General features: G+C 44.5%; 1 protein-coding gene across 3 annotated transcripts in view; it reads left to right on the top strand.

Annotated features, from left to right (window-relative positions):
• The window catches only part of cemip (cell migration inducing hyaluronidase 1), a 127,261-nt gene that overhangs the window by 80,398 nt on the left and 30,098 nt on the right, over positions 1-16,765 (top strand). For all 3 annotated transcript variants that reach the window (XM_084063821.1, XM_084063823.1, XM_084063822.1), the window contains 3 exons: positions 3,443-3,634; positions 13,231-13,400; positions 15,927-16,136. In XM_084063821.1, the coding sequence (XP_083919947.1) occupies positions 3,443-3,634; positions 13,231-13,400; positions 15,927-16,136 (572 nt within the window). The remainder of the gene's footprint in view (positions 1-3,442; positions 3,635-13,230; positions 13,401-15,926; positions 16,137-16,765) is intronic.

Below are 16,765 nucleotides of genomic sequence, written 5' to 3'. Positions count from 1 at the left end.
CAAATCTACAAATCTTCTGATTGTAGCTCAGCCATCTGACTTAGTTTGCGATTTGATTGCTCAAAAACAGCAATAATGGTAAATGTTCTACAACTCCGGTCCATTGATATCTGTATGCAGGACCTTGTCATGATGTAATTCATTTTTCCTTTACCCCCCCCCCAGTGTGCTGTATATACTGTACCATTATATTACCAATGCTGACATGAATAAGTAACAATACAATGATTCTAGGTGTTTATTTATGTAGAAGTATGAAAGTTGATGTGGAGATGACTTGAAAAGAGTGAAGGGGTTGAAGGGGTGAGAAGGGTGTGAGGGGATGAAAGGATGAGAGGTGGAGGGATGAAGGGATGAGAGGTGGAGGGATGAGAGGTGAAGGGGGTAGAGAAGGATGTGAGGGAATGAAGGGTGATGAAGGGATGGTGTGAGAAGGGTATGAAGGCATGAGAGGTGAAGGGATGCAGGGGTGAGAAGGCTGTGAGGGGGTGCAGGGGTGTGATGATGAAACGATGAGGGGAAAGGGGACAATGAGACATGAGGGTATGAGGGCATGGAGGACAAAGGTGATGAAGGAGGACTAGAGACGGGGTAGAGGAGCCAGGGATGACAGTCAATGGGTATGGGACGAAGGTTCCAGGGGGTGGAGTGAATCCCCTGAGTCCATCAAGCATGTGTGTCCGGTGGAAGAACCCCCATCAGGAACCTGAAAAGTCAAGGCTAGAGGGGAAAGACTTGAAAAAATGGGGGGAGAATGGGGTGATGGAGGTGTGCAAGATGCAAAGCACAATGACAAGTAAACTTTACGAGGGATAAATACCTCACTGATTGCTAATGGTATGAGGGGAAGCGATATGGGAGGAGTTGTTATCAGACGTGATTGATGTCAGGTGAGTGTGGGAGGAATTGTTATCAGATATATTGATGTCAGGTGAGTGGGGGAGGAGTTGTTATCAGATATATTGATGTCAGGTGAGTGGGGGAGGAGCTGTTATCAGATATGTTGATGTCAGGTGAGGGGGGAGAAGTTGTTATCAGATAGATAGATGTGAGGTGAGTTTGGGAGGAGTTGTTATCAGAGCTATCAGTCATCTCCGTTCACTCCATCGGGCCAATTATTTTACAGGAATGGCGGATCATGTAAAATAAGAATATTCATGTATATTATTCAATATTCCATCATTTATTGCCAAAAACATCTTACAGTTGATTTGGAATTGGTTTTGGTGTGTTCAGAGAGGACTTGTTATCAGATATATTATCAGGAGAGTGAGGGAGGAGTTGTTATCAGATATATTATCAGGAGAGTGAGGGAGGAGTTGTTATCAGATATATTATCAGGTGAGTGAGGGAGGAGTTGTTATCAGATATATTATCAGGTGAGTGAGGGAGGACTTGTTATCAGATATATTGGTATCAGTTGAGCAGAAGAGTTGTTATCAGGTGGGGTATTCCCTCATGAACAGATGTTGTTCCAACTCCATTTGTCATTATGCCAATCTACCCCCATGTGTATAGTCCCTGTCACTGCCAACCCCTAATTGTTGGTCTTGGGGAGGGTGTAGAGAGAGAACCATGTGTCTCCTCTTATACACATGGAGTCCCAGCTGCTTCTTTTCAACTGACAATGAGGAGTTTCACCCGGGAGGACATAACGCGTTAGGAGGAAGACGCTATCCCTCCCAGTTCCACTCCCAATAACCAACCTATAAGAGTCGCTATAGTGCAGCGACAGAGAGCACCCTCCCCTGCCGGCTTCCCACTCGTGAACACGGCCAAGATCGATCTATCTATCTATCTATCTATCTATCTATCTATCTATCTATCTATCTATCTATCTATCTATCTATCTATCTATCTATCTATCTATCTATCTATCTATCTATCTATCTATCTATCTATCTATCTATCTATCTATCTATCTATCTATCTATCTATCTATCTATCTATCAAGGTTCCATTTGTATACTGCCAGAGTTAAGGGGAAACCTTGAAATGTAAAAGTTGGAGCCCGAACCATTGGAGTAGACATTGCTCCATTGCTGTTTCTTTCTGTCTGTCTCTCTTGTGACACGTAGTTTATGCTTGCATCTCACTTACATTCCTCTTCCACCACACTCTTTTTTGTCTTTCTGTTCTGCAACCAAGAGAGAGGGAACATGCGGCTTCTATTTGCCCGTTGTGGTGGTTTGGTGGAACTCCACGTACGGAGTCTACAGGGCTCAGTATGAAGAGAACCGCAGACCCACAGCAGTGCCAAGTCACCCCGAGACATCACCAGTTACTGCTACCGCAGTTACTCCTTTCTGTCGTATTCAAGTTGTCTTTCTTTAATGCACACTGGTCCGACAGGATTTTAGTCCTAGACTCCAGCCGCATTGTGCAGAAGTTGAGCTCCCTGCGCTGTTAATAGAGATGTATTATATCATTCAACATTCTTACATACTTTATCCTTCTGGATGGTGCTTGAACTTTGGAAAAACCCAGCTGGATTCCATAATCCTGGCCCGTCATATGAAATTGAGTTGAGCTGCTAAAACCAGGATTCCATCGTAATCTCTGCAAATATTATGAGTATGTGTGAAACCCCAAACGTTAGAATCCCATTTCAAAGCAGAAGATCTGCATACTTATGGCTGCTTAGACAACCTAGAATACGATACACACAGTAGTCTAATCTCTGTGATGACCCTGCAGGCTACACTCAGCGTGTGTATTTGTGTCTGTATGTACTGTATATACATACAGTATTATGCCACAGGCATGTAGAAAGTAAAAATGCCCTGACACGAACACTTCCTTTGACAACATTGCATGACATTTAAATCTCTCCTTATTATCAGAAACATTCTGAGGTGTTGCTCCAAGCATCACCTCAGACACCTGACACACACACACACACACACACACACACACACACACACACACACACACACACACACACACACACACACACACACACACACACACACACACACACACACACTCTTAAACCCTATATAGTATATACCTATTCCCCCAGGGCTCTATACTCGGTCTACTCCTTGTTTACCTCTACAGCAAATCTTTTTGCCGAAAATAGCTGATCTACAAGCTCACAAAAGCTTGTAGATCTACTATGTTCGCCCAATGTTCTCCCTAGAATACTCTAAGTGGTGTAGCTTACCTCCGTATTCTCTATTACTACACAGTAAAACATATTTTTTATTAACTGCTATTGGATACTGTATGTAAGGTTCTCAAAATGGGGTCCCTATTTTATGCTTCAGCTATTCAAAAATAGTCGAGGCTTGCAAATCAGATTTTTTTGAAACATTTGGAAAAATGTTGGCGGTCTCTGGCACAAAATATGTTCAGATGGGTGTCTACTCTGCGGCCAAATACATAATCACTTTGGGGGTCCTTGACATGAACCAGTGTTGTATTGTATGTGTCCCTGCAGTGCGTCCCCAGGCCACCATCTCCATCACCACACTGTCCAACAGCAGCATCCTGGAGCTGGCTGAGCCTCCTGAGGGCTGGCGGGCCGGGGATCGGGTGGTGGTGTCCAGCACAGACTACTCCATGCACCAGGCGGAAGAGTTCAAGCTGCTGCCCTGCACCACCTGCACACCCAACCAGGTCAAGGCCCAAGGTGAGTGAGCCTCTGCTACACTGTAGGGCTGGCACTGGACAATTAACCAAAAATATATCTAAACCCATCCTGTATTTAGAACCAATAACCGACTTATAACTGAATATTCTCAATATTTCTTTATTTTATCTACAAAATTGAGGGTTATACTTCGTTGTACAATGGTGGCATACGAAAATAGTGAAAATAGCTGATCTATTGTAGAAGCTCACAATGCGACACAGTTTGTAGGTCTGCCACTGTATATTCACTAGTTGAAAAAGTCCTTCATTAATGATAATCGAGGCAAAGGTTTGAAATAATCGTGATATTGATTTGAAGTAATTTCGCCAGCCCTACTATGCAGACAAATCCTCAGTCTTAAAGCCGCAATCCATAACTTGTATGTCCTGCTCGCGATTCAAACCAGGGTCTCCCGCATGAGAGGCCAAATTTCTGCCACTGAGACAAAAACGTAATTGTTGTTTGCGCGGGATATTGTGCTTATGAGCTTCAGGCAGTACTAGTTGTCAACCAGTATGCGTCCTACCCAGGAGTGTATAGGCAGACCACCTCCATCCACTGCAGATGTGCTAGTTATATTGCATTAACATACTCTACCATACGGATTATCCATTAAATTATCCATTAAAATAAGTTCCGAATTGCAGCTTTAATTTAATAATGAGTATTTTTCTGTGTACATGAGCAGCCATTGTTACTACAGTATTCTTTGTCTGCCTCCTTCCTTACAGTTTTTTTTTTAGGAATTTAACTTTGGAACATTTTGTATAGAGGTTTGGGTGCAATTTGCCCAGAGGCTGTGCACATCCCAGAGGGTCAGGAGAGAAAAAGCATAGATCAGCATTCTAATCGCTGCACTGTTCGGCAATACAAGGAGAAGCTAAACGGAGAGAGATATAGAGAGGAGAGTGTGTTGATACTGTAGATCAGGGGTCTTCAACGTTTTTCAGGCGAAGGACCCCCTAGCTGAGAGAGAGATGAAGCAGGGACCCCCACAATATATTGAATTAGATTGTGTTGCAGATTAAACATTTTCTTAGATTTTGTAGATGCTGCAGGTTCATAGATTTGTTCCAATATGTTGGATTCATGATAAACATGTATTTTCAAACAGTTAACCTTTGAAACCCCCAATATTTAGTCAACTTGACCTTTGGCTTTTGCTTTTTCCTTCTACACCAACTCTCAGAAAATAGCCGATCTACAAGCTCACAACGCCTCGCAGTGCGAGGCGTTGTGAGCTTGTGGATCTGCTATTTTCGGCTAATGTTCCCCATCACACAAAGATTTAGCAGACCCCCTGTAGTTACTCTGAGGACCCCTAGGGGTCCCAGACCCCCTGTTGAAGACCCCTGCTGTAGATAGAGAGAAGAGAGTGATGATGGAGGACAAAGTGAGAGGTGTTTTTCTAAATACTTGTGCCCGGCCTATATTTTTAGACTGTCCCCAGCACAGCATGACTGACCTACTAAGAATCAATGCACATTCTGTCCTTAAATCATGCAAGGCCAGCTCTGTTTGCACAGGAGTGTGTGTGCACGCATATGTGTGTTTGTAAATGCTTGTGTGTGTATGTGCACCCATATGTGTTTATATGAGAGAGAGAGAGAGAGAGAGAGAGAGAGAGAGAGAGAGAGAGAGAGAGAGAGAGAGAGAGAGAGAGAGAGAGAGAGAGAGAGAGAGAGAGAGAGAGAGAGAGAGAGAGAGAGAGAGAGAGAGAGAGAGAGAGAGAGAGAGAGAGAGAGAGAGAGAGAGAGAGATTAGTAAAGACAGCAAGAAAGAGGGAGAGGGAGAAAAGAGAGAGAAATAAAGAAAAAGGGGATGCAAGAGTTTGGGAAAGAGAACAGTGGGTATGGAACACAGTTCATTTGACATAGAGAATAGTTTGTTTGTGTGTGTGCTGAAAATAGCTGAGAGAGAGAGAGAGAGAGAGAGAGAGAGAGAGAGAGAGAGAGAGAGAGAGAGAGAGAGAGAGAGAGAGAGAGAGAGAGAGAGAGAGAGAGAGAGAGAGAGAGAGAGAGAGAGAGAGAGAGAGAGAGAGAGAGAGAGAGAGAGAGAGAGAGGATTCTGGTGGAACACTTACTGTAAATAGGCACTGACTGAGTGTGTGGTGAGCTGTGTGTTCCATTCCACGTCCTTCTCTTAAAGCCCAGTTGAATTCAGAACAAAGATTTGCGACATGAGCGGATGAAACATCAAATCAGGTTAGAGTACACTGTAAAGTGCCAAATGCCTAAGTTCTTGGGCGGTGCTCTCCCTCTGCCAGCCTGGGGAGAGCCCCAAACTGAACTCATGCTTCCCTCAATGCATGAGGAGTGAGCATGAGTTCCTATCACCTGACAGGGGAGAGTTTCCCCGGTAGGACGTGTGTGGAAGGAACACGTTATTCCAACCAGTTCCTTTCCCCTCCATCAGGCGCCCCGGCTGCCCGGCTGACCAGGGGGAGGCAGTATAGAGACCATGATTACTGCATGTTTTTTGTGAGGGTACCTACCCTAGGGGACACGGGGAGAACATGCGAACTGTAAACATTCTAAAACTGCCTTGTTCAGATGTGAGCTTTGTGAAGGGGTGAAGAGTTATACAAAGCAGTGAGCACAGAGTTAGCCATGTCCTTAGCGGCTAATTCTAAAATTCCACATTTTTCGTGTAGACAGTGCTCTTTCTTGATTGGCTATGCTGCTGACATAGGGAACACTCTGAAAGTCATTCTTGAGACATTCTAGAGTCTTGAGTCAAGTTCACTCTGCCACAATTATTCTCTGCAGCAGTCTAAAATAGAATATTTGAACTGGGTTTTAGGCTGTGTCTGTCCTACAGCCCAGTGAGACAGGCCTTCGTGGATGTTGTCCTCCATTGATGACCTCTGAATACATGGCTACATGAACCCAGCAGACAGCTGGATAGATATCCCTTTGATACAAAGCAATGAAATATTTTCTATGCATGTCTGCGTGTGCATGAAATTGAGTGCATTTATTTGACAGTGTGTAGTGTCTGTGTATAGCGCATACGCTTGCTGGCATCTAAAGTATATTCTCCACTTCCCCACTAACCTCATTATCATCTTGTGGCTGGCAGAAAGTGAAGTCAGTGAGAGAAAGCAAAGAGTTTGAGAATAAGAGTTCACACTGAGCCCCGGGGCCCTAAAGGAGTCCTTAAAGAAGGCTGGGAATATAATTGACGGGAATAGCCCCGGGGAGAATTGTGCCCCGGCAGCCTACTACAGTATACTACACAGTATATAAACCCTTCCCACTGCCCTGGAGCAATGGAAGCTCTAACTCCCACTGTGGCCCCTGCAGCGATGGCAGCATCATCTCCAAAGAGAATGGAGCTGCCTCCTCTATGAGATAGTGAGTTTATTTGCTGGTGCTGAGGCTTACAGTAAAGGGATTATTCACAACCAACCAATGACACCATGGGAATGTTTACTACACAGTAAAATCCCCAGTGTTAATTTAACTCTTGAGTGTGTACAAATGTTATCAAATGGACCCATCCGGGTGCATTTGGTTACATTTGTACACTCTGAGTTACAAATTGATAAAATAACCCTGTGGATATTACTTACATATTACATATTATAGTGTCCGGGTAGCTCAGTCGGTAGAGCACTCATGGTTTCGATCACGGTCACCACCAACTCAGCGAATGAGTAGCACAACTTGGGTAGGTGTGACGATCCACTTCTGCAGTCCATCTCCTAGGGGTCTAGCGCATTGACATGGGGATAGACTTCTGGTTCTCAGCTGATACTGACAATAAGCCTCTCCAACCTACTTACTTACCTGACTTACTTATTATATACAGTATGTATACATCATTTTTTACATATAAAATAAATAAATAAATGGCAGCATACCTCATACGCACTCATGCGTGGCTGAGTGGGAGGATTGTGGCACTGCCCCGGTGGTGAGATGGGTTCGATTCCCACTGGGACTACTCCAAGTATGCACTTTGCCCAAAAAACGTCTATTTATTGAATTTGCATATACACACTTAGTAGCAGAAAGACAAACTTGCCACAAAGATGATGTAATATAATTGTTCAGAAGCCCCTTCAACTTTCCTCCATGGACCTTGTTGTGTAATCTCTGTGATAGATTTCATTATGGAGGGAGACATGACATAAGTGGAAGAGAGGCCCATAATTACAGTACATAATCACTCCCTGCTTTTCAGAGTATCTTCCTCCCAATCTGTCATCCCAGCTCTCTCTCCCTTCCTTTATTGTCTTGCTTTGTCTTACCGGAGGAGGTGGACCAGAATGTTGGCGCTCTGGTGTTACCAGCAGCCACACATTAAATCAGTTCAACTGCAGAGCTGTGTGTGTGTGTGTGTGTGTGTGTGTGTGTGTGTGTGTGTGTGTGTGTGTGTGTGTGTGTGTGTGTGTGTGTGTGTGTGTGTGTGTGTGTGTGTGTGTGTGTGTGTGTGTGTGTGTGTGTGTGTTTGGGGGGGACTATCTGTGTGGCGGGAAAGTGTGTGTGTTTGTTTGTGTGTGTTTGTGTGTGTGTGTGTGTGTGTGTGTGTGTGTGTGTGTGTGTGTGTGTGTGTGTGTGTGTGTGTGTGTGTGTGTGTGTGTGTGTGTGTGTGTGTGTGTGTGTGTGTGTGTGTGTGTGTGTGTTTGCGTGCGTGAATGTCTGCGTGTGTGTGCGTATGTTTTTGCTTGTGTCTCTCTTTCATCTGAAAAACTGCCACGTATCCCCAACTCCCTCCAAGACACAAGAAAAAACCCTATGCCATTTGTCCCTCTGAATATTCAACACACACACACACACACACACACACACACACACACACACACACACACACACACACACACACACACACACACACACACACACACACACACACACACACACACACACACATTCTCTCATTTATCCCCCCAGCCCACACACTCTGCTTGCTGATAGAATGTTGTGCTGCATGCAGTAAACACAGTGAGAAGACTGTCATCCATGCTATGTGCTGTGGTTAAGGCTGGCCCCTGTGTTTGCCACAGGAGACTACCTCGCTCTGTTCTTTTACGGCAGCGGTATTTCTTTTTCGTTTCCTACGCTTTTTTGTCTCTTTTTGTTTGCCTGCAGCGGCACTTTGCACTAGCAGGAAACACATTAATTAAAATTGCTGCACTGCATTTGAATAGGGAAAAATGAGAAAGTCAAATGACGAGTCTCTCGAGTGATGCATTTTGAACACATGTTTGTGAGAGTTTGTTTATTATGTATTTCTTTCCTTTTATGATCTGTTCAGATTTGACATTAAGGGATTTGGAAGAAAGCCATTCATTTATTTTGGAACTTTGGATCCTCTCCTAAACTGATTAAAATCCCATTCCGACTGACACCGTTCTTAACCTCCTGGGAAACCTTTGCATTGGAAATAAGGCTCAGTCGATGGAAAGGAGTGTGTGTTAGTAAACATCCAGAGGGACGGCCGGTAATGGAAGCCAGGTCCAGACAGCCCAGAGTTCTGTGCTGGAGTCTGTGGAAGGTGTTTGGACTGACTCAGGGCCAAGGGAAAGTCTAAGCCTGCATCCTGGGGCAGTGTGTGTTCCTGCCTGAGCGAGGGAGGGAGGGAGGGAGGGAGGGAGGGAGAGAGAGAGAGAGAGAGAGAGAGAGAGAGAGAGAGAGAGAGAGAGAGAGAGAGAGAGAGAGAGAGAGAGAGAGAGAGAGAGAGAGAGAGAGAGAGAGAGAGAGAGAGGCCATTCACTGTCATGCACACACGCCACAACACATGCACGCACATGTAGCCCTTACACAAACACATTCTAACTCGTGTGTTTGGGTGTGCATGGGTTCTCTGGCTCTGGCACCGGTGGACCCATGTCCACGTATGCAAGCATGCGTGCGCAAAGCACACCCCTGTACCGAGCAGTCCAAATGCCATCAGCCTCCGTTGTCCCTCTGCATACCCTGACAGTCTAGTGCAGTTGTTCCAAAGCTTTTTAGCTCAAGAGCCAAAAGAGAAATTTGATGTCTCCCCGGGACCCAAACGAGTGAAAATAGCCGATCTACATGCTCACAACGTATGTGCTATTTTCACTACTTTGTTAAAAAAAAAAATATATATATATATATATATACTGTACTTCTGGAATTGCTTCGATTTTTTTGAAAATGTATGAAATGAAAAATGAAAAAGGGATATTTACCCGCACCCCATAAAAATGGTTCCACAACCCACAAATGGGTCCTGACCCACTGTTTGGGAAAGAGTGGTCTAGTGCAGTGCAGTGCCATTTTGTCCTTGACTCGGGAGAGAGAGGCTCAGATGGCAGTGGCTAAATAGTCACCGTTAACCTGATGCATGGTCGCAGCACTCTTTAAGTTGGCAGGGAGCTTGTCTATGCTGCCTGGATGGATCATGACATCAGTCGACCATCTTGCTCACCTCCGTCTCGAGCTCTGTTCTGATGTTGGCTGTCCGCCATGATAAACAAAAATCCTATTTTTGGGGCAGTGACTGCTCCATGTCACTCCCCCTGTCTCCTCTCCTGACTGTAATCCGTAGCATTAATGCTTTAGTGCCACTTTGAAGCACATTTTTTAGCAAAGAAATGTAATCACATCGCTTCTCTTACCCCCCCCCCCCCCCCCACCCCAGGCGGTGCAGAAAAGGGCGGGTGTGTTGTGTTTGTTGTTGGCAAGTGCGTGTTGGAAGGTTAATGAGAAAGGGGAGGTGTAAAAAAGTGATAAAAAAGAGTCAAGTATAAAGAGAAAGAAAGGAAGAGACTGTGAGAGACAGAATAAGAAAGCCTTTGGCTATTTATCTGTTTTGACTCAAGTAACTTCTCCCTGGGTTTGACGTTGTGAACTTTTGCCTCTTCTAAATGCCGCAATGATGAGTCTTTAAAGACAAATGCTCTGGAGTTGATCGATGGCCCGAAGCGATCATATAGGATCAGTGTATTTTATTTCTACCCTGACATTTATCATCAGTGAGAAAAATCTTGAGTATGACCGTGGAGGGATTCAAGGTCAGTGCGTGTGAACGTAAGGCCCAGCACGTTCTCCTGTCTCAGCTCGTCTGCCGCTGCATGAGAAAGGGTTTCATTTCCCTCAAGATGGAGTTGATTGTATGTTGATCTGCAGTCATAAGCCTTCAGTCGGGCTGACTGAACGAGGGCCCTTATCGCCCAGTCAGAGCCACAATTGCAGCTTCTTAGCATGCCAATTAAGAGCTATAATAAATAATTTAGAGAACACTCTCTCGCTCAAACACACTCAGACACACTCAGACACACTCAGACACACACCTCACTGCCAATTAAAGGGACTTTAGAAGCGAGGCATATGTCTCAGTGGAATAACCTTAACATCTAAGTTTAATTTATGTGTGTGCGTGCGCACACACACCCGTGTTGGTGTGCGCGTAGACACATTTGGATCTGCGTCTAACGAGATTGTCCTTTTGCTGTCCTCATCCCCACCAAAGTCCTCTATCTGTATCCATCTCCTGCCTTGCCTCCCTCTATCTGCCTTATGTTTTCTAATGTCAAGTCTTTTTGTCTGTCTGGTCTTGGTGAGGGTTGCACCCTGGCAGGCCATGCTTATGCTTAATTTATACTCTGCCACACACCGCCACAGCTGAGTTGTCTCTGAATCTGTCTCAGTCTACTGGCCTTCTTCTTTCCTTGTAGAGGTGGCTTGGGGGGGAATTGATTCCCTCGGAAAGTCTTTTGCAGGTATTTTGATATTTTTGGTTGTAGTGTTGTAGAATTATGCTATAAAAACACATTCTATTTACTGTTCCAAAGTGAGCTGAGCTCGTGTTTTCCATGGCAGTATGCCGCTTTGACCTCTGCTATTAACCACTTAAGCCCTATTTCAAAAATAGTGAAAATAGCAGCTCTACAAGCTCACAGCACATGATAGAGTGATGTGTTTTTCTTTTATTCAAAGTTTTGTTATTTAAAAAAAAAATGTGTGTGTGGGGGAGGGGGGGGGGGGGGTTATGCCCAAAATAGGGATGCCAGGTTCAATGTCATGTTCCTCATTTCAATTGGCATTATCCAGCACCCCATGGGGGCAAGTGTTGTTATGCACAGCAGTACTCACAGGAACACTTTCAAACTCAATAGCTCTCAACTCTCAAAGCCAGCCAATTCTGTGCAGATCGATTAACAATTTGGAGGTCAGAGGGAGATAATGTACAAATCAATGTTGTTTTAATTGAATTGTCAGTTTTATATTGTTATTCTTGAAATGTCCCTGTAACTGTTGAAAGAGTTATAATCTGTAGGCCCCACACAGAGTTACAGTAAGGCTTATTTATATTATTTTGTACAATGATAACCCATAGAAAATACCAGATCTCCAAGATTGTAGATCTACTATTTTCTGTGCATCATTAGGCATTAGTGGTCATCTACTTTGCATTTGGAGCATTTCTATCCAAAAATGTTCCTTGAAACAACATTGTGGATGCGAGGGGGTTAATTGCTCTATGAAAGCTGCATTTTTGTCAGTCAGTCACCTAGCCATTATCAGAAACGATCACAGGTTTCTTTAACTACAGCATTTATTTTCCGCTGCCGTGTCTTAAATAGTTGGCTCATTCAAGATGAAAGTTCTAAAAGTTGTGCCAATTGAAGGAAGACAAGGAGGGAGTAGGAAAAAAGCGAAACTAAAGATGCGTGGGCGTGACCATCTGGATTTCATATTTCGCGCCTGGACGTTTTTCATTTAGTCAATTTGTTTTCTTAATTATTACATTTGCAGAGCAGAGTAGAATGTGGATATGTGAGAAGTGAGGACCTGTGGATTTGATTGTTTTCCTATTTCTGTCCACTTCCTTCTCGTTCCTGTTCTGTTTACTTCTCTTTCTTTGGAGAATTATTACTTTTTTCCCCTCTAAAAAACAGCCAAGATGCAAATAGTGTCTGCATCTTACGTAAACAGAACAATGCAAAGCCTAGTTTTGAGCATGTCAGGGCTGAGCCCAGTATGTTTTTGTCCTTGTCGCTGTCTCTATCTCTGAGTCATTCTTGGCCCTCAATCACTCTCTCTCTCTCTGTGATTTTACCATAATTATACATGATGGTTGTCCAATCTACTTTAAAATGGGGAAAGAAAGACCAGATCTGCGAACTCTGACCACCTCTCAACTTGTCCACTTATATCTGGTCCATCCACACACACACACACACACACACACACACACACACACACACACACACACACACACACACACACACACACACACACACACACACACACACACACACACACACACACACACACGCACATCATCATCACAAACTTCACTTTTGCTTTAAAAAAAAATGCCCAGCAAGTTTTGCTGGGCCAGCAAAAAGTGTTAAAAATGCAGACAGCACTGTCAGCAGATGTCTGTATATCCAGGCACTGCTTTCCAGCAGATGGTTTAACGCTGTGATTGTTATGTTTGCATATTAACCCGCCAGGTACGTTTGACAAAGAGGGGTTGTTTGTTGTACGTAGATAGTACTAATGAGGGCTCTTTGTGTGGACATGCGTGCGTGTGGGTCTCTTATCCTTGTGTGTGTGTGCGCGTGTGTGTGTGTCTACGTGTGCTTGTGCGCTCATCTGTGTGTGTTGCAGGCAAAGCTGAATTCATCCATATGGGAGAGGAGGTGGATGGGGTGGATATGAGGGCGGAGGTGGGCCTGCTGAGTCGGAACATCCTGCTCCGCGGCGAGATGGAACCGGGCTGCTATGGCAACGAGGCCTGCAAGTTCTTCGAGTTTGACACATTCGGGGGACACTTGAAGGTACTGCAGTGGGTGCTCGCACCGTATTTATCAAGGATATAACCAGGGCCAGACAGCAACAACACTCCAATGTTGTTGTTCCAGTCCAAGTCATTTTCTCCACAAACATTTGTAACCTGATTAGTTTAGAAATGTCCTGAACCAAATGCAAATAGTTGTGGTGAAAAATTGCTCATCAATCTCATACCCAATGGGAACAAAGGACAACTTGTACAGTATGTTAATAGTAACACATCTGAAAATTATTTTGTTTAAAGTTTTTAATTAACCACTTTGGTTATGGTGGTCAATTTGGTTAATTTGATTGGTTTTGACTGATCAATTCTGGTGAGGCGCAATTGTCCCTGAACTATGTGTGTATGTACACAGTTACTGTGGTCTGTGTGTATGTGCTCTGTCAAAATGTATCTTAACTCATGTTTGTGTCAGTCTTGCTCCACCCTGTCAGGGTTTATTTTACTATGAAGACCACCTCACTACCGGTATGGATAAAATCAACAATTTGACACAAAATATTGACAAGTTTAAGCTTCCAGAGCAATTTAAACAGAGGCAGAACAGCGTCTGCTATCGAGAAATAACAGACAGATTGACCAATCGGAATACAGATCATTGACTGCAGTGAGAAAGAGAGGGAGGGAGGGAGAGATAGGGAAATGGGGATAGAGGGAAGGAGGTTGTGTGTGATATCAGACCAGAACGTGCTTAGCGCGTACGAGAGAGAGTTAGAGAGAGAGGGGAAGGGGAGAGAGGGAGGTGTGTGTGTGTACACACACACACACAGCATATTGCTATTCTCATTCATTATCATTCTAAGGTCATGGGATCACATAGTTAACTTAGATGCCCATGTAAGAGGACAGAGGCCAGACCCAAATACAACAATCAGAAATTAGAGCAAAGAGATGATTTAATAAGTGCTAATCATACAGCAATTCACTGCTATCATTTTCCAGTTATCGGCAAATAAAATTTGGCACCAACATTTTCCCAGTTCTTTCTTGCACATTGTTATTATGTATTTAATTTGTTCTGAACTGAAATCTACGCCTCTCATCGACAACTAAAGGGACCCAGATGTGTGACAGAATGTTTGTCGTGGCTAACTAGCTACCACGCCAACTCCACTTACTGGGATTAAAAAGTGATTTTAACATCAAATGATGGGGTCGAGTCAGAGGCGGCGGCCCTGTTGACCCCACCAATCATGATTTATGTTGGCGTCCCTGCCAAAGGACTGTTGTTTATTGAAAAGTGTCAAGACGCTTGTCAGTAAGACAGACAGCCACAATCCTTATCTCAGAGACCCATGGTGCATTCCTCCCATTGCATTACGCTCGGAACGGCCACATTCTAATCAGGCGGTATTGAAACAATTACACAAGTCAGACAATGTAGGTCAGATGGTAGACATCATCAGCCAGAAGGAAGGAATGGGAAAGTGGTGCAATCGGAGAGAAAGACTTTTCACTTTCGTCTGGCCATCGATGGAAAGGGCGAACCAGTGCAGTCCTCTAGTAGGCCTACAGCGTAAGACTGCAAGGGTATAGAGAGAGAGAGAGAGGGGGTGGGGGGGGGGGGGGGGGGGGGAGACAGAAAGAGAGTCCATAATAAAGTTGGAGAGATACAGAGACTGAAAGAAAATAACAATACAGAAAGGTGGAGAGAGGTTGAAGTGGATGGAAGGATCCAAAGAGGTGAAAAGAAAGAAAGATATAGAGAAAGGCATTGAGAGTCAGAGAAAAACATTGAGAGGCAGAGAGAGACAGTGAGAGTCAGAGAGACAGTGAGTATCATGAACGTACTTCTCCTGTGATCATATAAACTTCTAACATCAGAGAGACACAGTGAATGTCAGAGAGAGGGCCAGTGAAAGTCAGACAACGATAGTGAGAATCGGAGAGAGAGAGAGAGAGAGAGTGAGATTCAGAGAGAGAGAGACAGTGAGAATCTGTGTTCCTGGTGGTTTTTCTCCCCTCTCCCCAGGGGGAAACATCATATCCTATTATGAATTTCCACCACAACTCCCAAACGCCAGCTGTCGGAGATGTCACATATTTCTCATGCATGGGTGTGTGTAGGGCTCACGTCGACTGCGCCTGCACAAAACAGACACATGCACGCGCGCACACACGCACACACACACACACACACACACACACACACACACACACACACACACACACACACACACACACACACACACACACACACATTCTGGAAGCCATACTGGAAGCCAGGGATAAACCCTGCTGATGGCACATGAGGTGGTTTATGAGAGCCTTTGGGCCTGAGCTGGACAGTAAACCTGTTTTTCATTCATTCGACACTCGCTGCCTCTCTCCCTTCACTCATATTAAATGATAAACTTACATCTGCCCCGTGCCATGGACGGGACAATGTTCTTTCTTCAATCTTCCTCGCTGTGCCCTTGATCTCAGCTTCACCCCGTAATCACTCTCCTCGTCTGACCGTTATGTCATGCTGACTGACTCACACCTCCATCCCCTTTCTCTGCATCACCAGGTGGAGAGAGGCTTCAAGGCTGTGCACGTGTCCGGGGTGGAGCTGCTTCACATGGGCCAGCAGTCCATGGGCCACTACCCGGTCCACTTCCACATGAACGGAGACGTGGATGCGGTCGGAGGCTACGACCCTCCCACCTCCGTCAGCGACCTGTCCATCCATCACTCCTTCTCTCGCTGCGTCACCATCCATGCTTCCAATGGCTTGTTGGTAAGGCAGCGAATGCATGAGCATGTTTATGCACACATTGCTGCGGTCTTAGGTATTTATGACATACAGTATCACGTTAGGGTTTACTCTAAGTTTACTCTAAAGCGTTTATTCACTCAGATGACGGCATAGCTTTCATCTGAGTGATGAGCTCCACTGTCTAAATGGGATGAAGATCAAAGGTTTGTTTGCAGTTACAAACACAATAAGCTTTAGAATTTTTATTTGTTGCTGAAGTGAAGTGAAGTTTGTTGGCTGTGTTCATGGCAAACAAGCAAGTAAAGCGCTTTGGTAAAGTTTTAGCCACAGACAGTAGCCCACAGATTGGGTATAACAAGAGAACGGGAGGTCACAATGACAAAATTAGTCAGAATGCTTAAAAATGCTGGCAGAAGCTATCTGCCAGCATTAGAAAGCCCCTGGCAGTGAATGTGATAAAGGAGTAGCTCACCCAAAAAAAAATGTTTTTGTTCTATCAATTACACACCCCATAAAGCCTTGAATTCATGGAAATTGTTTTGTTTTTGTCGCATTCCTGAGACAATAATTTGATGCCTGGCAGAGTCTCAGGTAGGAGACTCAAAGAAAGTCAGACAAAGATAGTGAGAGTCAGAGAGAGAGAGAGACAG

Source organism: Gymnoscopelus microlampas, assembly GCF_963454915.1.
Source record: "Gymnoscopelus microlampas genome assembly, chromosome: 1".
Taxonomy (NCBI): domain Eukaryota; kingdom Metazoa; phylum Chordata; class Actinopteri; order Myctophiformes; family Myctophidae; genus Gymnoscopelus; species Gymnoscopelus microlampas.
Note: the sequence above shows the minus strand (reverse complement) of the source record. Positions and strands in the feature narration are given on the sequence as shown.